The sequence below is a fragment of the Dreissena polymorpha genome, chromosome 13 (genome assembly GCF_020536995.1).
Source record: "Dreissena polymorpha isolate Duluth1 chromosome 13, UMN_Dpol_1.0, whole genome shotgun sequence".
Classification (NCBI taxonomy): Eukaryota; Metazoa; Mollusca; class Bivalvia; order Myida; family Dreissenidae; genus Dreissena; species Dreissena polymorpha.
This window is the reverse complement of record NC_068367.1, coordinates 50,290,950-50,318,766: the sequence shown is the minus strand read 5'-3', so window position 1 is coordinate 50,318,766 and position 27,817 is coordinate 50,290,950. Positions and strand designations below refer to the sequence as shown.

General features: G+C 33.4%; 1 protein-coding gene across 1 annotated transcript; it reads left to right on the top strand.

Moving 5' to 3' along the window:
- The first annotated feature begins 2,546 nt into the window (after positions 1–2,546).
- On the top strand, positions 2,547–27,817 carry LOC127854651 (gamma-aminobutyric acid type B receptor subunit 1-like). The gene is made up of 12 exons (XM_052389714.1): positions 2,547–2,765; positions 7,065–7,202; positions 9,126–9,296; positions 9,800–9,901; positions 13,790–13,985; positions 16,634–16,780; positions 17,552–17,641; positions 22,614–22,764; positions 23,211–23,325; positions 24,458–24,508; positions 27,373–27,561; positions 27,689–27,817. Exons 1-12 carry the CDS (start codon positions 2,547–2,549, stop codon positions 27,815–27,817), a joined length of 1,698 nt encoding a protein of 565 aa, XP_052245674.1.

Below are 27,817 nucleotides of genomic sequence, written 5' to 3'. Positions count from 1 at the left end.
GCAAAGCTAATTGTTATAATTAATTACTGATACATAACTGATCACAAGGGAAAGATTACAGGTACTGGGCAAATACGCGAAACTTTCTGGTTTTGTAATGATGTTTTGTATAAAAACAAAACATAAGTGAATATCAGCCGAAATAGCTCAGTTAGGAGAGCGTTAGACTGATGTTGTTTACGCAACAGTGATCTAAAGGTTCAATCCCGGGTTCCGGCACGAACGGAATAGTTCGGCGGCTGACAATGGATTCAGTCAGGTAAATATATATAATAAAGCTTTATTTTATGTAGACATTTTAAAATCCATTTTACTACAATTGGACATTTTTATTAAAATTAATGGATGCAACGTGGTGACAACGTTAATTAAAATTTCTTACATCTCTTAAATATCTTATAAAAAATACACGTGTTTTTTATTAACAAATAAATGCAAACAACACATCTATTATCCATGTATTTTTATGGTTGTCTATCATAGGCCTATCCGTACCACATATAGAGCGCGAAGCGCGACACGTGTTATTGATTGTAACAATGAGTTGCGATAAAGGAAGCAGCCGATTATCAAGGAGGAGCTGTGTCCCAGCAACCCGTTTCCCTAGATTCAAGCACTCCTCGGAGTTGTTTTTTTTTAAACCACATAAAGAGCGCGAAGCGCGACACGTATTTCTATCCAGGGATTATGGGCCCTTTAGCATTATCCGACCGTTACGTTCATACTTATCTTCCTTAGAATTTGAGAAATTTTGAAATCCTTGTTCGAAGTCCAAAATGGTCATCCGATTGTTCCCAAACTTTCACAGTTTTTTTTTATCAATGAGGACCCAACCCAAACTCTATATGAGCATTATCGGACCATAAGTCCAGAATTATGTCTCTTTGAATTTAAAAATAAAAGTGAAAACTGCTTGGTTATGTGATTATGTCAACATTGTCCATCAGATTCTTTCCTAACTTACAGTGTCTTCATATTAATGAGCAATTTTACCTCATTTAAAATGAGAAACGTCGGGACAATAAGTCCAGATTATTTTTTTATATTAAATTTGACAAAATAAACTATTTCCACTTGTTTAAAAGATTTCACAACTTTCGTCTGAATCTTTCCAAACTTGTGTTTTATATCAATATTACTCGAACCCTATTGAAAATGATGAATATCGGAGCAATAAATCTATTATGATCTTTTACTGAATTTCAAAGTATTGTGAAATGCAGCTTCTTTATACAATTTACAGTTTTCATTCATTTTTTTTCAAACTCTTACAGTGTTTTCATATCAATGAGTATTCAACCCCTATCGTAAATGAGCAATGTAAGAATAAGTTCAGAAATCAGAATCATCTTCCCTTGACCCCTTGAAGTTGAAAAAAATATGAAATTACGCTTAAAAGATGAAGCAGATTTTTTAAAACCTACACAGTTCTGTTCCATTAATGAAAACTGCACACGGATACCAATAACAAAAAGGAAACCAATGTAAATAAAATGAACAATGAAATATTTGGGAGTTACAACACAAAATCATAGATAATGGTTATTTGGGGGTTATAACACAACATCATAAATAATTGTTATTCGGGAGTTATAACACAAAATCATAGATTATGGTTATACCAGTATCTTTTTCTATTTTGTTTAAAATAATCGGCCAATATATTAATATTTACAGTAGAAAAAAAATCGTTCCATGTAACATCATTGAGTGCCTTTTACACTGAAATTCCCGACGCCCTTTGATGCTTTGCATCAATACTTATCTTGTATGTTATTATAACAAGCGTGAAAACTGAGTGCACAACATCTATTAGTAAAACCATTATGAAGAAAACAGTTCCATTAACGATGGAGTCGACCCATTGTTATCTGAGTATTCTTATTTCTTTTTACGAACTGGAAAGTTTCTTTAACATATAAATGACGCCTCAATTAACAACATTTTATCGATAATCATTAAATGGCGCGATTATCTGACTATACTCTATAGGCATAGTTATTCCAACATGAATATCAATCATTAAGACGGCCGTCTTCAGCGAATAGTTAATTTTAAGATCGTGAACTCGTTGCTATTGCGACGTTTAGTGACAAAATGAATTTGATCTTCATATGGATAAATGAATTGTTTTGAGAAGGAATACTTTCATCGAGTTGCATATGTATATAGTATTGTATTTGGATGATAAAACTTGTGTTGACTATATCAATTCGTCAGCCCTTTCAAATTTCAGCCCCGTTCTGGCAAAAAAGGGCTTAATTCATGTGCAGAAAGTGTCGTAACAGATTTGCATTTGCAGTCTGCACAGACTAATCAGGAAAGACACTTTATTCGTTTAAATAATTTTTAATTTACAGAAAATCACTCTCAACGAAAATTCAGTATAGGCGGAAAGTGTAGTCCCTGATTAGCCAGTGCGGACTGCACGGGCTAATATGTGATTACACTTTACGCAGACGCATTAAGCCCAATAACCAGAACGAGGCTCATTTAAATACTCAGTGACCTAAAATTTTCCAGAGAGGACATGTTATAGTCGTGCAATGATCGTAGCAATATTGTTTGCACATGTTGCCGGATGTCTCGCGCTTGAAGGTGAACCGAGGGAGCTCCGCCTTCTTGGGATGCTGCCGATGACCGGAACTGCTTGGCCAGGAGGAAGCGCGTGTCTTGTTCCGATCCAGATGGCTTTAGCAGACGTTAACGCATATCCGAACCTTCTGCATGGATACAACCTCACATACAAGTACATAGACACCATGGTATGCTAACTTATTTAAATAAAGTAATGTATTAATTACTTTTTAAAGTTCATATAATGTGTTAGTCTGTGAAAGGTTTTTCATTTACTAGGACTTAGATTTACGAGTTGTGCCGGTGTCAGTCTTGCTGATATTTATTTAAATGTAGGCCATTATATTTAAGTTTTATACAACTACGGCTGTGAATGAATCTATATGTAATACATTGATATACAGTTCACTGTTTGTCAGTTCATATTATATACAAACCACAAAGCTTAGATTGAATTTTTTTTAATCTTGAATAAAATCTGTTTATATTGAAAACATTCATTTTTTGTTGAACATTTCATTAGTATGTTTGCGAATGAATTATATCACAATACGGCATCAAAACGGATAAAACAAACAGATACCAAAAGAACGAGTATGTTTAATAAACATAAAACATAGTATTATTAAGTTAATAATAGTATATGTCTATTATAAATTGTACGCATATGTTCATAAAGCTGAAGGTATAATTGCTGGTATATTCTAAACGTTTTAAATCATTTGTATTCTATTTGTGATGTTTCAATGTGTTTGTTTACTAACATACATGTTGTTACTCTAGTTTGTCTTACTTAATATGGTCCACTCATAGATTTTTTTATCGTATTCTGTGAGCGTTACCATTAATATTATAATGTTGCTACAGTTTTAGCATTATTCTTCGAACGACAACCAAACTTCATATGCGTTCATGCGATTGCTCTTTTAAAAGCAGCAGTATGGAGCGTCCTTGATACCTTATTCCGACCGAGTGTGTCTTACATGCAGTCATACAGTGACACGTTAAACTCGAATAAGAGTATCGCGATTTCCAAGCAAATGATTGATATTTTAGAGTGTTTATTCAAACAATATTTGTCGGTTTAAGACCTATCTTTACTTAAGAGGGCAAATATAATTGCCGGTGTCCGTATTGCATGCATTTTAACTTCGAAATAAACGTATAAAATATTGATATTTTGGAGAATAGAACTTCTGAACCCATTTAAGCCTAGCGTCTAGGAAAAAGGCCTTGGCAAACAGCGTAGACCCTAATGAGACGCCACATGATGCGGCATCTCATCAGGGTCTGCGCTGTTTGCTTGAAGGAATTTCTGTTAGAAATATTCTAAATATAGAAATAAATATACTAGACATCCCTTATTTAGGAAATAAATTGATCCAATTTAGAAGGATGGGAGAGTCCACTAGGCATAAATGGGTTAAACATTCATCAGCAAATGGTGTAAAAATGTTCCAGATGTTTGTTTTTTTATTGGAATACTATTACTCATCTGATAAGAAGAAGAAGTTTATTATTGTTCGAAAGAACTGAGACGTCTGTTTTCAAACCATCCTATACGCATGTGCCGTCCAATATTAGCCTGCGCAGTACGCACAGTCTTATCGGGACCACACTTTCCGCCTAGAATGTATTTTCGTTAAGATTTTTTTAAAGAACAATTCCATTAAAGCGGTCAGTGTCGTTTCAGATAAACCTGTGCGAACCAATCTCGGTCGAGACTTTACGGTCATGCATTTAGCCTGATTTCCCAGAGGGCGACTCGAATCATGGTTTTCGACTAACTCTTTACCTTTACGTGAACAGGGAACATATTAGAGCGATGAGATATCTTAAGTGTGGGAAAATCCATACAGAAGGCCAATCACCAGTCAATTAAACCGCTAGTTAATCGATGTCGCGAGTTTTTCAAAACTAGTACTGCTCAAGTGTTGAAACTACAAAAACACATTAATGAAATTGTGCACATGTGCGCATTTCTCCGGAAATCATGGACCCTTAATCACCCGTTAATCTAGCAAGCAAACCATGTATGGATATTTGTTGTGGGTACCGTTTTTAGAATTATAATTGTTTACAAGCTGCAATGGTTTGACACATGCAGTATTTTGATGCATAGTTTGTCCGACAAAGTTGAAATGTTTAAGTTCAATAATATTACATATTAAGACTGCATTGATGCATAATACTAGTGGTGTTTATTTTGTTTAGACTTTGGGTGACATAATATACGTATACTGAAGAATGTAGTCCGTTACTGCATTTAACCACTTTGCATGCAGATTCTGCAATCGCAAACAAAATAGCTCCGATGAGCGCGTTTCATCCATGGCCATGTCTTTTAACTGTGGCATTAGCACCCGAGTAACACACAGTAATCATGGAAGGTGTATACAGCGACGAAAACTTAACCGATACAGCGCATTTATGTTCTTTCGTTTTAAGAAATCAACTGCGTTCGCGATATGGTAGACACAATTTAATTACCACGCGCTACATTTTTACTGTCAAAGTAAACATCGCAATGTTCTCTGCGCTAAAAAGTTTTTAAGTGACAATTCGCCCGTGCTTTTCATTCCAGTTTTGAACTTTTTCCTTACACACGAAATACATGTTGTGGTTGTCACTTTCACATTTGCGTTTATGTTTTCCAAGTAATCATAACAATCTTGTATATGTCCGTCCTAACAGTTGAACATTATCAACATTTATTTTTTGTTCCCATAAAGTCGCTATATGTCCTACACTGTGTCGGTGTGACTTAAAGTCCAGCAAATACATACGGAATATTGCGCTAGTCAATTGTTCCAAGAGTTTATATCACTCGAGTGGCTTGTGTGATGCGAAATGGCACAAGCCACGAGAGTGATACAAACACTTGGAACAATTGACTAGCGTAATATTCCTTTTATTATACACAACAACTAACGAAAACAGTTAACAAATGTATTTTTTACTTTAACAAAACTGACAAAACAATGATTAAACGGTACGCCATAGTTTATTTAAGACGCGTATGAATACAGTTTATGTAAATTAACGTGTAAACATTGGAACCGGGAAAACACAGGTTTCCGACACGCTTACCTTAATGCCATCGTTTCTCCAATGTTTATAACAATCAAGTTGACAACTTTAATCCGATGTTTATAACAAAAACGTTTAAACGATATGCACTTCCACTTCTATCTTCCATGTCTTTATCGAAACTAAGTTTAAACCACACTATTTTATTGTAATCCTATCGAAATATACATTTATGCATGATAAACACACACTCCAAAATACGTTTTTAACACATATTTTACTGTAAAAAAACACCACGTCCGACTTGGCCTTACAGAGTTTAGATAAAACTATTGTGTTTTGTCACAGAAATGACCTCACACGATGTAATATATTTCGTAATATAAAATATTTCTATTTTCGGTGCGTGTAATCTGACGTCATTAAATGGGTCGAAGTAGTCCGGCTAGTATGGTAATACGGAATTAGCGAGTAGCCTTATACGGGATTTTTTATTTCAACGATTGATACAACCTGTATTTTGTTAAAAGCATTAAACAGGTATATAATAAATTAATTGAATATATACATGTGAATGATAATTGAATCTATATGATATAAAGAAACCTCATGACAACGTTTGTCTTCACGAAATCTCAGATACATATAACACTTAGTCAGAGATAAAACCTAGGTCACCAGTTCAAATGATAATAATCAACATTGTTTTCACAAACGTTTCGCAGTTATGAATTGGCATGTACGACAATGACTTGTTTTAAAAAGCAACATTTACTTTTAACCCCAATAGATAAATCACCCATTTCTGAATAAAACTAAAATTGAACCAAAAAAAGAGTTTGCAAATACACAATATATATTATATTTTCATATACAATACGATTTGGGAATTATTTGTATTTTTGTATACGATTAGATTAGATTATTACCAAAATCGCTTCCCATTAAGCCAGAAGCCATCAAAATGTAAATTTTCCGTAATATTGTTGATATTCTTTAGTTGATGAAAAATACGAAAGCTAGTATTGATTGTGCCATATTTGATTAAATATGTATTTTCGTTGGTTGATGCTGTCATTACATAAAAGGTATATTAAGCAGACATAAGTACTTCAGCTAAAAGTACTCAACTTTTGAACAACCTTGTCTATGCAAACCCTGCAGACAAAGATGCCTACATACCATAGCTCGTTGCACAGAACACGCAAAACCTTTTATGAGTTTAATATATTTAATTAAAAGTAATCTACAGCATCTCTTCAAAAGAAAAAAAAACCTATATTTCCGTTCGCGTACTTTGGACTTCATATGCAGACTGAAAAGTATCACCCTTGTTTAACAGCAGTGAGTGATTTAAATAATACACCACAGCTTTTTACTAGTTATGATTTTCGCACAGCACTTCTTACATTATTGATGTGTTAATTTACGGTTATGTTAAGCTGGTATTTTTGCAGTGTTCTCGCGGTATTTGCGTCTATAGGACATTCAAGGCTCTCAACGAATATCCGAGCTACATGATGCTCCTAGGAGGAGCGTGTTCGCCATGCACGGAGTCGACGGCAGAGGCTTCACATTACTACAATATCACCCAGGTAGGACGCAATTGAATACTAGTGTGTCATAACATCTACATTATTACCCAGGTAGAACGCAATTGAATACTAGTATGTCATGTTCTCTACATTATTACCCAGGTAAAAGGCCACTAAGTAACGTGATTTCATTTTTAAAAAAAACATTACCCATTTAGTAGGACAATATTATAACAATATTACCCAGGAAATAGGCCAACTAGTAGTATAATGTCATTATTACTACAATATTACCTATACGTCATTGAGAAATATGCTGTAATTATTATTCTAGCACTACCTAGGGTGTAGGTCATTGAGTAATATTATGTCATTTTTATTACAATTTTGCCCATGTAATAGGTCATTCAGTAATATGGCGTAATTATATCTACAATATTGACCCGGTAATAGGCCACTTAGTAATATTATGCCACTATTACTACACACTTATCCAGGTAATAGGTGACTGAGTAATATGTTTTCATTATTGCCATAATAAATATACGGTAATAGCCAATAGAGAATGATGACGCCATTATTACTACAATATAATCCAGGTATTAGGTTATTCAGTAATATTATGCAATTATTACTATTACATACCTAGGTATTCGGCCATTGAGTAATATTATGTCATTATTGCAACGATATTCCTCAGGTGTACCATTAAGTAATATGATGACATCATTACTATACTAATACCACGGTAATATGCCATTTATTGCTATGCTGCCATTATAACTACGATATTAGCCAAGTAGACCACCAAGTAATAGGATGTCAACATCACCACAACATGGCCCAGGGAGTAGGCGATTGAGTAATACGATTTCATTTTTAATACACAATTACCCATGTCGGAGGCTATTGATTTTTATAATGTCCTTATTACTATAGGCCCATCTTAGTCCACTACGCCACGCCATGACTTAACGAGGACATGCAAACCTACAACCTATGCAACCCTGGTGTTGTCATTATGGACGTTTCGGTCGCAAATGTAAAACATATGTGTCGTGAAGGAATTATTATCGCGAGACAATCCAATCGAAAATGTATTAACGTAGTAATGGTTTGAATGCCTTAGGACAATTGTGAGCGTGTCGCTATTTTTTCGAATGCAGGCCGTACTCTCGGTGCGTTCTAACCGCGCACGCATTGCGTCTGTAAAAGACGTATCCATTCTATTTGGCGTACCCGCAAATACAATTTAATCAATGGCAGTTTCATGAAAACAATGTAGTCCTTTGCGTGTATAAACGTAAATGAAGTTGATGAGAAAATATGCATGGCATTTTATTGACAATTCTAACAACATGAAAGTGGTTTGACCAGCAGTAGACTACTCTATAGTTTTAACGAGACAAGGTCTTTTATATATGACAAGTGACCAATTAAAAAAACAAATCACGTAAAAATGTGAAAGCACATACCACCAAACAGAAATGAAACTTGGGTCACCGTTTTTAAGTCTGTTTACACGGGAGCATGATTCTAGAAGGTTAAACAACTTGTAAAAAACATCTCTATTTTTGCTGATTTTTTTTTCTTCAGAATCTAGAAAAAAATTTATAAGGTTATCGTGGGCATATTATAAGCTGACCAAATGAGGATATTGTGTATGTGTTATTACCTATTATTTACAAAACAAAAAATCCGACTATAACATAATCACAACGAAGATGTAAATTAAAATTTTAAGTTGGACTGTTTTTGTCTTTTTTTTACACAAATTTGACGTATGACTCCGAACACGTTTATAAAAAGTAAAAGTAATAGAATCAATATATGGTAAATTGTTTTGCTGTTCAGTCAAAGATGGTATCCATGGCAATATTTGCATTATTTTCATTTTCAAATCAAAGTCAAACACCATTCTTTCGAAAAAAATATCAACAAGTATTTTGTCTCTTTGTTAGATTATTATGGTTTATTTTTCAGCTTAGTTACGCGTCCACATCACCAATCCTTTCGGACCGCGCTCGGTTCAAACGACTCTTTCGCTTGGGGGCCCCGGACCAGTCCATGAATCCTACCCGCGTCAATCTTCTGGGGGCCTTCAACTGGCGCCAGGTTGCCATAATACATGAGGCTCTGGAATTCTTTTCTGTTGTAAGCTTTTGTGACGAAGTAATATTCCTATGTAGGTGTTTGCACATCTGAAGCAGATAAGTTATTTTCTGCGATTCACTTTTTTTTTGACGAATCAGCATTCGTATTGTTCAACATGTAAGCAGTAGGGCCAGTCAGTAACCCTGTGTCGTTAAGAATTTCTTTTTTTGGAAAATACATCAATTCCAATCATCAACATGATGCTGACTCTTTTTAGCTTTTTTATCCGTTATTGAGAGTATGTGATACGATATTTAACCTTAAAAAAACATACAACATATTACTATTAAATCAACTTTTGAAAAATATGTTACCTAGTCATTAACAAAGTTGTATTTTGTCCGATGTGTGACCTCCTCCAAATGGTTAGAAACGCTGCAGAAATTCCAAACGATAATTACAATGGACAGTAAGTCTGAATTAGTTATCATAAGATTATGCCAATGCCAAAATCTTTTGTGTTTTTTCGTATTACTCATATTATTTGTCTTTGTACTTTCTAGTCAATGAACGAGCTAGTGGTGGCCCTTAAGGAAGCTGATATAGACATAATCTCTCAAGAAGTCTTCATCCAAGATCCTATCGAAAGACTGAAAAATATCAAGGTAAATTTGTCTGACTTAAACTCTGACTCAGTGACTGGAAAAATATAAAGGTGGACTTTTCTTACATACAAGTACACATTTCTCACTTAAACATATGACGGTCAACCTTTCTGACTGGATTGAAAAACAAATATGAGGATTTAACTTTTCAAGAGCACATAAGATAAATTTCAAAGTGATCTTCGTTGACAATGGCACGATTCACGAGCCAAGTCGAGAATGAATATTATCAAACAATCCTAAATAGTCTCTTTCCAAAAACATTATATGCTATAACTTACTTATTTAACAATACTTTATAACGTCACTATTCCAGATCCGCTGTCGCAATTTATAAATTATTAGAATAAAGCACTATTTAAGGGTTTATGTAGCGAATCGTTCATTTCAATTAAAACTTGAAATGGCGCATACTGAGCAATGGCGGAGTAAAAAAATATTAGTTACAAGTTTATGATTGCGTTATCATTCCTGAGCTAATGTCGATATCGAGACTCACAAATGAAGCCTTTTGCTACAATCTTATCAGCATTCCATTCAAGACTATGGAAACTCCCGACAGATTGTCAGGAGAGTATTTATTGTAAAGATTCGTTAGTCTTTTATTTACTTCAAGTGTATCTTTTCCTATACAAAACGGGACAATGCATGCAAGACAACATTTAGCATAACGAATGATTAGACCTTGTGTGAACGCCGTGGAACAATCAAATCATAGTATCGGGAGTTTAAGCCAGTTGTATTACGTCCAGCAACCAACCTCAGAAGGGCAACATAAAATTTACACACGATTAGCAACTTAACTAAAATTTGCTCAACTGCGTATAGCTTCGATGGACAGAAATATTACACCATTGAAGATAATTACGGGAATGCGTTAAAATGCCTCCACACAGTACAAATTGAATATTACAGTATCTAAATAAAGCTCAGCTACGCTTATATAAAAATGCGATAAAATAAACGTTGTTTAGAACAAACAAGCAATTAAAAGCTACGGGGTTGAAGGAACTTATTAACTGTCAGCCAATTTTAATTTTTCAAGGTCAATTATTTTCAAGGAATTTGTAGTAAGTCAGTGAATATAGGTGTAATGAAAGTCTAATTTTAAAACGCCAGTATAACTGAAACATGATTAAACTCTTAATATTAAAGTCAATCAACATTCTATCTAAAGGTTTTCTGAAGATTAAAAATTGATGGTTAATAATTGTTTAAGTTTACATTGAACACAATATGTTATTTAAATTCCTTAAAAAATGAAAATACATATGAGTTAAATGGAAAAAATATTTTTTTAGTAATTTAATGCGAGGTAAACATACTTTAAATATGTATACATACTAGAAAATGTCTTTTTTTATTTCTTTATAAATGCATCGTTATGATTTTCCAACACAAAATGACATGCAACTGTCTTATACTTGCAGTGTCACACTGATTTTATTATGAACATGATATCAGATCGTTTAAAAATGAAGCCTTCTTTTCAGTTTGCACTGCGTTTGTAAACTTTATATGTCAGACATGAAGCTTTTTTTCTTTTTCCTTGTCATGATTTGTTATGTAATCTCCAACAAAGACATAATACTGTCTGTAATCTTGTTTATCAACATACGTAATATTTTCACCCGTAAGAGTATAATATATACAGGAAATGCATATATTTTTAATTTCTTTAATTAAAAAAACATAACGCATTAGCTTTAAATTGTGTTTATTATGTTAAAGTCTGTCTTTTTTGTATGGTAAAGGTAGGGCTTTTTTCAACTTTGCTATGCTCATTGCTTTGTATATCATTGTCTATAATTGTATAGACAAAGTATGACTTTACATGTGTTGCATATGTATTAATTTGTATCTGTAATTGTACAGTATTGTAATAAAATGTGTTGGAAAACAATTTGTGTGAGATAGTGTATTTCCAGTCCGAAATTTCGGAGGGGCAAAAAGAATAAGAGCATCTATGAAAATGGGTTGGTTTAGTTTAAAAAAAATATATATAGAGTTACAAAAACAGAAACAAACACAACACTCTGTCATTTGGTTACTATTTTTCCCAAGCGGATCAATGTTTGAAGGCAGTGAAACGTTTGAATCGCCCCCTGAGCTTGCAACGACATGGCCCGTTGCATTCTAGCAGCTTGTTAATTCGATGGGTACTGTATGCAAGCCCTTCCTTCTCATGAAAGGTTCGAAGTCACTTTAATACGCCACAGACGATTTGTATTTAAGTTCCAAAACAGTGATCGTCATTTGTTATATTTATTGTTTTGCCCCATATTGTTTCGCTAATGTGTTACTTGCATTCAATAAAATACTAACTGACGTTAACAGAAATTTCTCTCCTGATATTGGTTTTGTAGTTTCCCGTGCTGCAATACAAGAAATACGTTCAAAAATTGCGAAGAGGTTCTAATTGATTCTATGACAATAATATACGTTCTATGCTTTACTAATATAAAATTCCTGATTTTCCATAAGGGAATCTCTCCAGTTAATTGCCATGTAGTGAAATGCGAACAGCCATTCACACGAGAAAAACACGCAACGAATTTTGCTTTAAATGCCTTGATTGTTTATTGCATGAACATACAATCTTAATTAGTGTTTTTTTTATTTACTTGTATAATCCTTTTCTTAAGGATTCTGTATGCGTAATATTACTATCTCATATGTATCAAATATAGCTGTTGTTTTATTAACAAATTACTAAACTACGTATAAATGATAAGGTATTAAAAAGTAGAACAATATACATGAATTTATTGAATTCATTGTTGAGCCACACATATTTGAGAAGGCAAAATATACTGGTTTAGAATGAAATTGAAGTTATAAGAACCATCAATAAAGTTACACATCAAAAACCTGTCCTCCTACCACAAAGGTCAAAGTCACAAAACATAGCAAAATGTTAAATTGGATCATAAAATGGACTTTCCAAGCTGTAATTTGGCCATTCATTATGCAATACAAGCGGCTTGTCGCGTGTTTCACGCGTCGCTTAAGCGCAAACGTACAGGTCACATTTCGCGGTTTAAAAATAAATTCTGGCATAGTGAAGCTTAATTATCCATGGTGAAATTAAACAAATAACACATGCTTATTTTCTGGATTCATCGTGATGCCTGTATGCTCCATGTCCCGGTATCAAAGGTCAATGTCACATTTTATGGTGAAATCTCAAGTCAAAACTGTAACCTAATCATCCGTCATGCAATTTTAATATTATTTCCCGAATATGTTCACTTTTGGTGACTAGGATTGCATGCAAGACAAGTGTCATTAGCTTTAATTTATGGGTCACACTAAGAAGTCAAATGACGAAATGAGTTTTACACAGCTCGTATAAACTGCGACTCCGTAATTCATCACGCAAGTTCAAATGTTGGAAATTGCACCCCAGCTCAAATACTTTAAGGTAGCGTAAGTTTATATATGTTGTGGGTTCCCATACACATATTAGAGGCGATCGTGTTCCCATTGAAATCGCAATGGAAACAATGTAAAAAAGGCGCGTTAAGAATTTTAAGATTACTGTTTATTATTCCAGGATCATGATGCCCGTATTATTTTTGCAAATACCTACGAGGACAAAGCGAGAACGATATTGTGTCATGTAAGTTACTTTGTATGAATATTAGTATGAAATAAAGAACTAATATATATTGCCTCATAATATATTCTTCACTGGTATGATGCCTTTTTAATTCGTACAAAGGGCGCTTTTACGATCCCCGACTTAAAACTCTGTGAAATCATTTCCATAATTTATTTCTGTACGGCCTTTTTCCATATAGTGATTATTGGTTCAAGGTTAACAGTCTAGGTCATTTTTATATTCTTCCGTAAAACAATTCTATTTTTTGTTTTTATTACAACCAGGCGTACAAGCTAGGCATGTATGGAAAGAAGATCGTGTGGATATTCCCCGGATGGCACTCCGAGAACTTCTGGCAATCTCGACTGGATGACATCGGCTGCACTGCGGAACAAATGAATGCCGCCGCAGAGGGCTCTTTCCTGACAAGCGCTATTTTCTACAACCCTATAGAGGAGAGAGGAATTGCAAATATAACAAGTACGTCAGATGGTATATGGTCCAAATGTGCGTTTTGAAGTTATCCGTCAAACACCCGCTTCCATATTTATTCTAATTGTAGGTAAGGAGCGAACAACTTAACGGCCAGTTTAGCTAAAAACGTTAATTTTTTAATCAAATCATTCTTTAGTTTTATACGGTAGAAAAAAAAGCTGTGCTCTAGGAAAACCGTGCGTAATACTATAATGTTATTAATTAAGTAGTTGAATTCATGTTGGCTTTGTTATTGAGCTGAAGACAGCCGTGTTGGCCTGACGCCGCAGGCCGAAGTACAATATGGCTGTCTGAAGCTCAATAACAAAGCCAAAATGAATTCAACTAATAATGACAATTTTATTAATTAACTTTATAATATAATCCAGCAAGAAAAGCTTGACTTTCAGGTTAAACAGGCTGATGTGTGTTATATTATTGATTCATACGCGTTGCCGGAAAGACAATTAATTGGATAATTTCAAATGCCGAAGCGGATAAGAGAGCCGACTATTCGTAATCGTGCTGAATTTAATCCGCGTGCGAAACTGTCAACTACATGGATGCCTGAGCGTTATTTTATGGATTTTTCAAAAGTTAACGATACTTTTTATGAGCGCGGCGTTTTATCCATTGAAGGCGAAGCAAAACCGAAGACAGACAATAATAATAATTGATTACTGTGAAAATTGCTGTAGCAAATAAAGGTATGAAACAACTTATTGTGGTCGCAAGCCTTTCGGTAAACTGCAATATTATATTTATAAAGATTTAAACTTTTGCACCAAAACTAAGCATACAACTTCAAATTGGCGTCCAAAAGTGTCGAAAATTTAAATTCTCATATAAGGCCGAGTTTTTCCTGGTTTCTAATTGGCTGAATCGCGTATTGGCCGACCTTTTCCCGTAATGGCAGTGTTTTTCCATATCGGCCGCCTTGTTCTCGTATAAGGCGAGTTTCGAGCTTTATTGGCGAGGCTCATCTTGTATGGGGCGAACAAATCGAACGAATTCTCGTCTAATATTATAAAGTTAATTAATTACTTTGCGTATAGTGTTGTCTAAGATAAGTATTTGCAGGCCGTACACGCTTATCATGGGCGTCACTTCTCGCTTTTCACGAAAATGAAGTCTCTTAATAAACGAAAATCAGGTTAATGCGGAAAATGTCGTCCCTGATAAGACCATGCGGAAAAAAATTACTCACTTGCATTAATTTTTCCCAATGCAAGGCTTTTAATGCAAACATCTTTGTATGCTTAAACAATATTCAAAGGTTTGATAATAAGGTTCTGTCTTTAATTAATTGTATCCTCCTCCTTAAGGAATATTACAAGTATAGCTAATTTTAAATTGGCAGTTAAAACTCATCTTCTTAATATGTAATCATTCTTTTAGATCTATATAGTAAGTTTTTAATTGATCCACATTTAAATATATCTACCTTTTTATGCAAATAAGTGTCTTTTATAGCTCAAATCTCTGATATTCATCTCACGCCTCTCTATGTCACTACCATCAATATCCAATGACCACAATGGAAATCTATCTATCTATCTATCTATCTATCTATCTATCTATCTATCTATCTATCTATCTATCTATCTATCTATCTATCTATCTATCTATCTATCTATCTATCTATCTATCTATCTATCTATCTATCTATCTATCTATCTATCTATCTATCTATCTATCTATCTATCTATCTATCTATCTATCTATCTATCTATCTATCTATCTATCTATCTATCTATCTATCTATCTATCTATCTATCTATCTATCTATCTATCTATCTATCTATCTATCTATCTATCTATCTATCTATCTATCTATCTATCTATCTATCTATCTATCTATCTATCTATCTATCTATCTATCTATCTATCTATCTATCTATCTATCTATCTATCTATCTATCTATCTATCTATCTATCTATCTATCTATCTATCTATCTATCTATCTATCTATCTATCTATCTATCTATCTATCTATCTATCTATCTATCTATCTATCTATCTATCTATTGATGTCTACAGTAACTGTACTGTAAAATAAACTGGCCGTTAAAGTCAATGCTTTTAGTAATGTTAACAGTTTTAATGCCCAGTTCTTTGTGACCGCTTCCAATCGGCCACTGCAACTTCAATTTACGCATGTAAAGTGTTTTGGCAATTTATTTTGTAATGAGCTATGTATTTATGGCAATTGATTTCCTTCCACCAACAACGCAGGTTACGAAAGGAACACTTAATATGATAGTTTTCACGTTATTGTTAGTGAACGGTAAAAATGCGAAGAATGCTCTAAATCGGTCAACAGCGAATATGTGTAGTCTTCCGCTCATGAATGTGTCCTGGTCCAGTGTTCACCAACCCATTCGTTTACTTACAAATGCAAAATGAAATCACATCCATGAATCAATACAACACAATTTGCATATAAAAAGGCTTCTTAATGTTCTGGTGTAATTTAAAAAACAATACAATTTAGAATGACGTAATTAGATTTGGAAAACGTTTTATTTAATATTTTATCACTTTTAACAACTAAACAATAATAGGAAAATCTAGTTTTCTAAGTTTAAATCGATGTGTAGATCCGTGTCTACTAAGTGAGTTTAAAAGGCAATTTAGCTTTTGCTCTTGGCAGGTTTCGAATTCAAAAGTCGGTTAACAACGCATCCGTCATACAACCCCGCCACAAGGGACTACGACTTTGTGTCTGGACAGTGCTATGATCATATCTGGCTCTGTGCGTTGGCTCTTAACTGCACAATCACTGCATTGGAAAGCATGGGTAATATCTTAAATATGCTTATTTGCCTTTTTTTTAATTTAAATTTTAACTAACATATTGCAGCACAAATGAAACAGCAGAAGGCATATCTAATTATCTTTCTGTAATAGGTTATTCGACAACAAACTATGATGTGTGATTTATATTCATGCAATATTATTTGTTGCGTAATGATTTTGTAGGCACTCAGTGTTGCTCCACAAACCCAACTGGCACTGAAAAATATATTGTACAGACGATCAATGTGCTTTTTTTTGTTATATTTTGCATTTAACATTTAGGAATTAGTTCAACCATATTTGTATCCGGATTCGTTTAAGGTCATCCAAAATCCTTGGACCAGTTTTCATACGCTGATGGGGACATCGCAGATATTATATTTGGCTGTACCGCAAAGGCATCAATTGTTGGCGTGGCTGGACGGGTTTCCTTCAACAATGGCTCAGATCCAAACAAAATCATAAAAGTGGAAAGAATACAAGGTTTCCAATTTGTTTAATTGAATCAGCATATAGACACTCCAAAGTTCCTACCCGCGAACAGTACTGATTTATATCGTGTTAAAATATTATATTTATTGGCATTTTTAATAGTATGTTACGTATAATTCTGGACGTTAAGTAAACAAATTTCTCCTATTTATATAATACATTTCAATTTCATAAAAAGTGTTTGCTTCTCTCATTGGACATTAAGAAGAATACTCATACTTGCCGTGTACACACCCAAAATTTGGTATCACTTTGTAACATTTTACGAGTTATGTTACAGGTGGAAAGCGAGTACTGGTGGCCTACTTCCGACAGGATCTCGCCCCTGCTTCTTACTTTGAGTGGATCGAGGGTGCACTCGTCTGGAAAGGTTAAGCAATATTTAAGTATTTTCAGATTTAATTAATAGTATTTGATTTTAGGGACCACCTATTATTGCTGCCATTGTGCTTCAGAAAAGTCCTTACGTCTTTGAAAGAAAAGCCACCACAAAACCGTTGAATATGTCAAAATAATAGGTGATTTATCACAAATGTCAAATAATAGGTGAAATTTTACGTAAGTACGTAAGGATGCAATTATGCTATCTTCTTAAATTTTGCAATGAAATACTAATCATATCTTACTAGCATATGTATAAAATGTGTGCGTGTTTTTTGTTTGCTAGATGGTGTGTTTCATCATGCATTTCGTATTTATGCCATATCAGTTTTTTTATAAAACAGTAGAATAAATATGTACCCTTACAACCAAAATTGAAATTGTAACTTATGCATATATTTAATTGAAGAATGCATGTCATTAAATAATTAGCAGGAAGCACCAAGCCCTGTTTAATCATAAATAAAACACTATTTCTACGCTTTTTTTTATATCAAACACATGCGTTGATATATAATTTGTGCCCATTTGCTGTATTTATTTTTCTGCTAAACTATTATAAGTTGGGCGATAATTATAATGACGGAGAGGTTAATGCCATCAGTTAAACTCTTAATACAGTCTTAACTGGGACCGAATTAACTGTTTACAGAGAAACACAGTAAAACATGTGATAATGATAGTTTGTAATATGTCATAATGTATGGATATTTAAATAAATTTTCTGTTCGATTCGATGGAAAAACTGTCCGAACTTTGGTATTAACCTATTGATATTCTAGAATCTTAACGTCAATTTTTAGGTTAATAATCACTTATACATTCACATATTTAAAACATAAATTCCAGACTTTAAAAAGTAATCGGAATTAAGGCGCGTCAAAAATCACATGATATTTCTTAGACATTATTTACCAATACATACTATACGTCTTCACATTCTCGTTCCTGTGTCTTGCATTCAAATGACAAATAGTAATGAAACATCGAACTTTTTTGTCTTTTAAATGCAACAAGCAATCCGACACCAAAGTGAAGTAACTAAACTGGCCGTCATCAAATTGAATAATGGTGTTCGTCTTTTTATTACCATCTGCAACCAAAAAATACATGCAAGATACTGCAAATTGTTCAACGAACGAATCTTCATCAAAACAAGAAATTATTGTTCTTGCTTAGTTGTTATTGATAAATAGCGCTTCTATAACAATGTTTGAATGATGTAATTATGTAACGAATCGGTGTTACATAACTACATATGTATGATAAAAACTTTGAATATTGACTTTACCAACACATGAAACTAAAGATAATTGTTTGACACACAATTATACCGGAGCTGTGTGATTATCAAAAAAGTGTCGATGCCTTGGTCTGTCAGAGTAGTTTCAAAGAGTGGCTGTAAAATACGGCAAACTTAAGAAAGCAAACAACTAAATCATTAAAACTGAGATATTCACCTTGCAAGGGCAGTTGCAAAAGTAGATTTTTGTGGATCAAAGGCGGTTGAAGAGAATGCATTACTTAAGAGTTATCGGACTTTGCTTATTTCTAACAACCAGAGTAAAGTTATTACACGGGTTGCCATGAAGTGTGAATAACTTTAAACATGATTTATTCAGTTTATAGCCCGTCTGGTGCGTGAAATATTACGGATCAATATATAAATTGTAATAGACCTAATATCTGAGATGTCATTCACCGATTAAATCATGGATATATTTCTAATTTCATATAGAATAATGAATATCTTTCAAGTACTTGTCCCTTGCTGATCTTAAAATTGCAATTTATTCATATTCATTAAAACCTAGTATATACGTTTTGGTTTCTCTTTTATCTTAAGTTAAAAAAATGATTTTAGTATAATTTTTGTTTCGCAATTGACATCGTTATACGGGCTAATTTTGATTGCATTTATTTCAAATACTTTGAACCATGTGTCCGTTGTATCATGTTGTTCAGTTTTAGCAGGAAACGTCCCTATTCAAATGTTATGATATAAATACATAATGACACTACGCCTAGGTTAAAACTTAAACATCAGATATGAATGATGCCCAATTTCTATGCATACTATAACATATATGAACAAAAATGATAAGTTAATTCTAGAACTTAATATTATGAACAAAATAACTTAATGCGCGTTAAAAAGAACGAAACCAAACAAAAAAATGCCCGTGTTAGGATTTGCTACGATAATATTGGAATAATAATTTTGCCCATAGTTTTATTCTAAGTACACATACAATTATTAAAATCATATTTGCAGATCTTTAAGTTGAACCGATAAAAGGATCAATAACAAATAATAACATTAACTCATCGTAATAATCGAAATACATATATGTTCAGAAACGAATAAGTATAGGGTCTATTAATAAAAGCTTCTTTAATAGGTTTTATACCTTTTGTGTAATTTGAATTGCTCGCACTTAACGGAATGTTTAAAAAAATATATATAACATTAGTTGAATCGCCTTTATTTGCATTAAGTCCAGAATAAAAAACAAACTGCATCTGAAAAGGAATATACCTTTGAATAAAAATAACACTTTGCAAAATACATTAATATTGTCCTTTCATAAGAAATGGACTATCTTGTCTACATAATCTAATTGACTTAGTCTAGTAGCTTTCAGAAACCTAATTTGCAATCACAGCAAAAATATAAATGCAGGAAACCATCATTTGACTGAAAGGTCTAATTATCAAAGGTCTTTGAAAACGTACAAATATCTAATTACAAATAAAGGGTGTCGTATCGCAGGCAATCAGACAGTATGTGCGTCAAGTAAGAACGTTTAAGGATAATGTTTTAAAAGCTAAACGATGTTTCACCAATCAAGATATAGCATTAATGAGTATTATACACCCATTTCTATCTCTTATAATTAGTGAATATACTTTCTACGATTATAAATATTTAGTACTGATTTAAGTGCTAGGAAACTAAATATTTCCCATTAGTATTTTAATGAAAGCAATTGATATAACACCAAGGCCTTCTTTCATTCACAAAGAAACGACAACAGGAGATGAGATTATATCCGAGGACTAGACAAGTTTGCTAAACGCATGTTGGGTAATTGAGTTCGAACCCAACCTGTTTTAATATCGTGTGTGCGAATTCGTAATGAAATAATTCGAACAGCTTACATTTATCGACAATGTTATCTGATATTTAGACTAGTACTGGGATGGATAATCGCGTGTTCTGGTGCTATTAAACCCGAATCATTTTATCATGGAATATTTTTCTCGGTATATGTTATATTTAAACACAGGGCCTACGTTTTAGATAAAAACATACTTTTAAGTACTTGCCATTCTTGCAAAGAACAAATGAATTGTATCATGTATTTTTCTCACAAAAAACGTAATCATATTTCGTAAAGGTCCAGACAATTAAACAATTATGAAACTCATGAAACATAATCAGGAGAAGAATTTTTGTTAACATTAGTAAGTTTATTATTTAAGGCAAGTAACCAGTGACAATAATTAAATATCAAATTATTAAAGCTGGGATCAAGGCCTTGGAACTTTCAATTGCATCATTTAGCACTTAACCCAGAATTGATAACAATGGCTTTGATCATGTTTCTGGAGTTCCAATTTTATACTGTAGGCGGCAGTCAACGGTCTTGTCAAAAAAGAACTTTCCAAAAACTAATTCGACGAATACGTGTGGATTATATTATTATTATTGGTTATAGCTTGGGAGTAATATTAAAGTTTTGAATAAAAACAAATCCAAAATAAAATAATTAAATATATCTAAAGATCGGCTGTCAGATTAACTTGTAAGTAACAAAAATACGCAACCGAATGTACAATCTAGATACATCTGACTCCCGTTACGTATTTTAGGACGCTGAATTTACTGCAAGAAGTCTGCATTATAGCTACAAAAAGTCGGTTAGTTTTTACAAGTCAAAATCAGTGCATTTGAATATTTTCATTACTAAATTTATATACCCAGTGACATATGATAAATTAATGTTCGGAAAATTGTTATCGCGCATCGCATAATTGCTTTTTAATTATGTAGGCTACAAAGCACCACAACACTTTGCTAATTGGTTACAAACCAGCAATTCCGCTTTACCGGTAATACAAAAAGGCCGCCTACAATTGTAGTTCTCACTGCTGAACTAAGCTTATCTACCTGAATATGACGCTTTTATTTAAATTGCTTATGATTTTACAAGGTGGTCAAATTACTTACTTTCCATACTTTGGCCTTTATGAGCCCGATGGAGAAGCATAAACAATGTACGACTCGCCACGAATGAATAATATCCTGGGCTGCAACCCCAAAGTTAAGTTTGATCTTTTGATCTCTTCCTCTCTGTCGCCTCCAGATATTGCGTGGTCGCCTTTTCTTCTTGTGCCTTGTACATTCCATTTTAAGCACAACTTCCGTCGTCGAACCGATTTGGTATTGAAACTTTATTTTTCAAATGTGGTTCAAACAAGTGTTTACGAATGTTTGTCTCTTCTTCAGCATGGTCACTGCTCGCCTCTGTGTCTCGATCAAATAAAACAAGGCTGATTTGACATTTGAATTGAAGACTCGTAGCTTCGTGCATTGGCCAATCTCCTTTGATTTTTAGATGCAAACTAAAGACAATCCAATAATTTAAAAATTACTTTATTGACCGCTTTGGTGTTTCAGAGAAGCTCATTACTTTCGCCTTAATCCTTTTATATGAAAGTGTATGTGTATTGTTTACTTTAAAGAGTATATTTAAAAAAAAAATCACACAAATGGCCAATCTTGTGTCCCACACAGGTTGCATAATCTTTTCAATCTACGACCAATACGCGTACGTTGACGCGACTGACTTCCCTAACTAATAAAAAGCCCAATTTTAGTTACTTCAAATGGCCTATCTGATTTTGTTTGCATGACTGACCATTGTGACATTAATTGATTTCATCGCGTTCTTCAGACAATATTATCCCACGAGACTCGACTCATTTCGTGAACGAAGAGCAGGTCCTCCCTCTGTACATTTACATCACAATGTGCTGCCTGGCCGGGATCGGAATGATGTTCACTCTCGTCTGCTTCATCTTTAACATCATTTACAGGAACAACAAGTACGCTATGTGTGTCGACGATATTGTTGGATTTTGTTATGTATTGATGTACCTTTATATCAATATGTGCTCGATACAAAGTTATAAAAAAACAGTTCTAAAAAGAGTTAATTAACTTTAGGAAGGGTATATATACATACCGATATATTGGACATTATGTAACACTAAAATTGTAATTTCTATGTCTAAACAGAACATAAGTTACAGCAAATTTGATTCAACGGTGCCTTTTAAACAATATAAAGTAAAAGAAATCAATGCATGTTAATCCTTTTTTTTAAGCACCATTTACCTCAAAATATTTGTAATGATATCCCCATTACTCTCTTATTACATATTATGAATGCCCATGCGAGCATTCGAATGATATTCTTTGTTATTTCTCCGTTGGTAGAATTTAATTTGTATTTCATATTAATTGCCACAATTTCTTTTATAACATCCAGGATTGTAAAACTGTCCTCACCAAACATCAACAACGTGCTTCTTCTAGGCTGCTTCATGTGTTACGCGACTGTATTCATCAAAACAACGGAAACTGACAACGCAACTGTCTGTGAGGTATCTTACTGCTGTGTTTTGTCTTATTTGGCGAGTTTGTGATTAAACCTCTCTGCTGTGAGATTACACTGTTAATGATGTTCGTTAAAGATAGAAGCGTCGCATGTGAACAAGAAGCTAAGTTCCTTACACTAAGTGGATCTCTTAAGGAGTCTTCTTCTTGAAAACGTCAGTATCAATGTATTTACAGAAAGAATGTTATTGAATTATATCTGCCACTTAACGTTTGCCTCAAAACATCAAATAAACATTTGAGCACTCGGCACAAGCCTCTGAGCTTACCACCTCAGCTTTTCAAGTACAGAAAACAACCATTTGTGTTTGTAGGAAATATGTAAAAAATAAATGTTGAAAGTCCATTGGCATTATTGAAGATAACCCTAATCAACATAACGAAGTCCTGTATTTATGGCAGTGACAGAATGACCAAAACACATAAGTAAATTTGGGTCATCGAATTTGAACGGTCAATGACAACTGTTACATTGGGGGTTTAAACTGGCTTTATGGGCACCAAAGTCAACCTTATTTTCATCTGTTTTACCTAAATTCACAATTCTTATGAATAGTGTATAAATTTAAACATTTAAACATTTACTAAATAATATATATGAATTTTCACTAACATGTCATACAATCCGTATTTTTAAAAATAATTGTAAGTGTGAATATAGTTTTTGGTAACACTTCAACTCGCAAATGAGAAGAAACACACGCTGTAAATATATTTAACAGGCACGAGTTTTCTGTTTCTGTCTGGGTTTCACTCTAACGTTTGGTGCCTTGTTCTCCAAAACATGGAGAGTGTACAGGATCTTCACAAACAAGAAACTACTAAGGATGGTATATGGTGTTGTCTTTGTGTTGAGTGTCTTTTTTTGTTTCATTTTGTGTAGTTTTTTGTTTGTTTAGCTTTTTATTAAAATAACAAACAAAAACTAATCTATATTTGCGCAACGTGTTGATGATGACGTAAAAAACAAACGTTTATATATATATATATATATATATATATATATATATATATATATATATAAATAAAATTGTAAGCACATATTCAGCGTTCATGAGAAATCTTATTTTGAGAACATGTTAAAACTTATTTAACTAACTTTCTTTTGCTCCATTTCAGACAATTAAAGACTACCAACTGCTGCTGATCATTGGTATAGTAGTGGCTGTGGTATTGCTCGTTTTAATTGTCTGGGCAATCTATACGCCTCATCAAATCATAATTCAAAAAGTTGAAGATAAGGTAATGAATTTTCATGTATAAATTTAGGGTATAAACGTTTATCATCTAAAAGCTATTTGTGTTAATTGCTCAAAAGGATTGATCACATTATCGACCATTTCCAGATTTTGCGACGTGAAGTCCTCAGATACTGTTTTAGGTTTCATTTGTATTCATCAAGTATAATTGATATTTTCACAATTGTAAAAAATTGTTATGTGGACATCTTCCAACTGCCTTACGTAAATTCTTATACATGGACTTTCGATTCCTAATTGTGTTTTGCGTCGATAAGCTTTAAGAACGCACCACCTATCTATAGTGTTTATTTCTTTATTTCAAACTGATTAGGTACATGACACGATCAATGATGTGGTGGTTCATCAATACATGCGCGTCTGTTTCTCGCCCGAATCCAGATACTTCAATTGGACTTTGTACCTCATTGAGGGCGCTCTTCTAGCCTTCGGTGCCTTTCTTGCCTGGGAAACAAGACACGTAAGCATGGATGTTTGTATTATTAAATCAAAGAATGCATTTTGAAGCGCTTGACATAGTGTGTATTCTTCAAATTGTATTTACTTATATAGTGCATGTTGTACAGTGACAGTGACCTTAGTTTTATATAAAAAAAAACAAATCGTGTTTTGATTATGTTCGGATCTGTATTAAAGAAATTGGCTTCTTATCGGTTTAAACAATGTTTTAAATAAGAATAATAGCGAAATATAAGCAGTAAGTAGTAGTAAGTAAGTTTATTGTAAACAAAGGCCTCCGGCCCATAATACATCATGTTTACAAAATATGTATATACAGATAATACAGAGAGTTGTCCCTACCTATATATTTATATATATATATATATATATATATATATATATATATATATATATATATATATATATATATATATATATATATATATATATATAATAAAAGTAAAAACACGTGTCTGGGATTTTAAATATATATTGATTTAGCCAACGCGTTTGCGAAACGCGTTGGCTAAATCAATATATATTTAAAATCCCAGACACGTGTTTTTACTTTTATTATATAATATTCACAATCTGGATTATTACATTTTACTTATATATATATATATATATATATATATATATATATATATATATATATATATATACAATATCATTGAATGGAGAAAACAAAAAAAACAAATACGAACAAACATACTTCCACTACAAGTATTACGTTCCATATGAAGAACGTATTAAATGGTAAACATAAAAGGCTATTTTTTTAATAACAAACTCATTTTTATTTCTTAACAGATCAAAGAAATTTGAAACAGTTTGCCTGCCATGATACCAATTATACAAATAGATTTGCCTAATGTCAGCATATTTAGAGCATTCAAAAAATACATGATATTCATCCTCTGTTTTTACAGATTTTTTTTCTAATTGACAATGTGCACATATTCTAAGATTTCTTGGTATTCCTTATTGTCTACCTAACTCTATTTGAAACCTATGGCTTGAACAACGAAATCTCGCTAACGCTTGTCTGTAATGAAATGGCATTGTTATGTCTAAATATCGTTCCGTGTTTAATAAACTTTTAAATTGTCTGTAAGTATCGCATCTTGATGAGTCATTTATATTTTCGTGCCAGGTTTGAGTTGCACAATCAGTAAGGCGTTGTTTAAAACGGAGCATGAATAAATCAATATCACCAACATCCTGTAAGAGCCAAATAAAGCCGAACCCATATTTAAAAAGAAGCTCCTTTACATCCGTAGCCCAATTTCGCCTTCCAATATCATCTAATGACTTTAACATTTTATAACAGTTATTTGGATATCTTCTATCAGGCATCTGGAGAAGTTTACACCAGTATTTTATACATTTTGAGTGATAAATGACGTACATTGGTAAACGACCACATTCTCCTAAAGCTACACAGTTATTGACCGTAGTTTTTACGCCCAGAAAGTACTTGCAAGCTTCAATTTGTGCACGCTCTATTGAAGCACTATATGTGAATTCCCAGATTTCTGATCCGAATGTGAGTATGGGTGTTACCATGGCATCAAATAAGCCTTCAAATGTAAATGTGTGATTTTAAGTTGACAGTGTGTATTCTTCAAATGTTATATATTTATATAGTGCATGTATTGCACTGACAGTTCCTAAGCCTTGACCATAGTTTTATCCATTTTTATTTCGTTTTCTGATTATGTTTGGATTTGTGTTTAAGAAATTGGTCTTTCGGTTTAAACAACGTTTTGAATAAGAATTATAGAGAGATATAATCCTGCAAATGTCAATGTGTGATTTTACGTAAGGTATTTACCTCTCGTATGGCGATTTATCATAATAGTAATGTCCACAAAACGTACTTGAATTGACCTTAATGATAGATCTGCAGAAATGGAGAAAGCGCCTAAGTAATGTTCAAGCTTAGTTCAATACAAGACAATGTGTTGAGTAAACGCGATTGGGCTAATACTCGAGTAACAAACATAAGAACGTCCTACTAAAAAAGCACTAGAATTGAAATATTTATTTGTTCAATTTAGATTTAGAATTTTTTCAGATTAAAGTTTCTATATATATTCTGTCGTTAATAAGAAGTGAGAGCAAATGTAGTCTTTTCATTTAAGGAGTATGACGTAATTATCCGCTTTTCAATACACACGAAATCGCATTCTACAAACACACTGCCTAAATAACCTTCATCTTTGAAGCTCTGTGATTGACCTGACCGTCTATGCGGGTTGCAGGTCGACGCTCATGTAATATTGATAGACGGCATCACATCCGGCTTATGTTAGCTTGTTCACATTGAAGGTCAAAATCGAAGCCCTGAACGACTCCCACCAGATCGGCCTCTGCCTGTACAACGTCGTGATTCTGAGCGGTGTCGGCCTAACTCTCTCCCTGCTGCTTGATGGTCAGGTGATTCTGCTTTATGGCGTCACTTCTGGGTGTCTCATCATAGGCACCTTTGTCACAGAGATTGTGGTCTTCTTCCCAAAGGTAACGTTTTTTTGTAAATTGTGCATTTGTCCTTCAGTTTTAAGATTGGATAGTGATGGAATTAAAGTATGTAAGGCAGCGTGAAGTAAGGTCTTTTGACTTGTAAAGTTACATTTTATATTTGCAGGTAAAGGCTGTGTACACTAAGGTTGACTCAGTGCCGGGAAATGTCTTTCCTGGTCCCAGTTCTACTACCATTGCGGGCTCGATGATGCAAAGAAAACAGACGATTGCGTCTACAAAACTTGACATTTAA

Excerpts from the sequence above, each read along its gene's own strand:
- LOC127854651 (XM_052389714.1), top strand. The coding sequence starts at position 2,547 with ATGATCGTAGCAATATTGTTTGCACATGTTGCCGGATGTCTCGCGCTT. Across the intron at positions 17,642-22,613 it reads GGGTGCACTCGTCTGGAAAG|ACAATATTATCCCACGAGAC; the intron begins GTTAAGCAATAT and ends CGCGTTCTTCAG. Across the intron at positions 24,509-27,372 it reads TTGGTATAGTAGTGGCTGTG|GTCAAAATCGAAGCCCTGAA; the intron begins GTATTGCTCGTT and ends TTCACATTGAAG.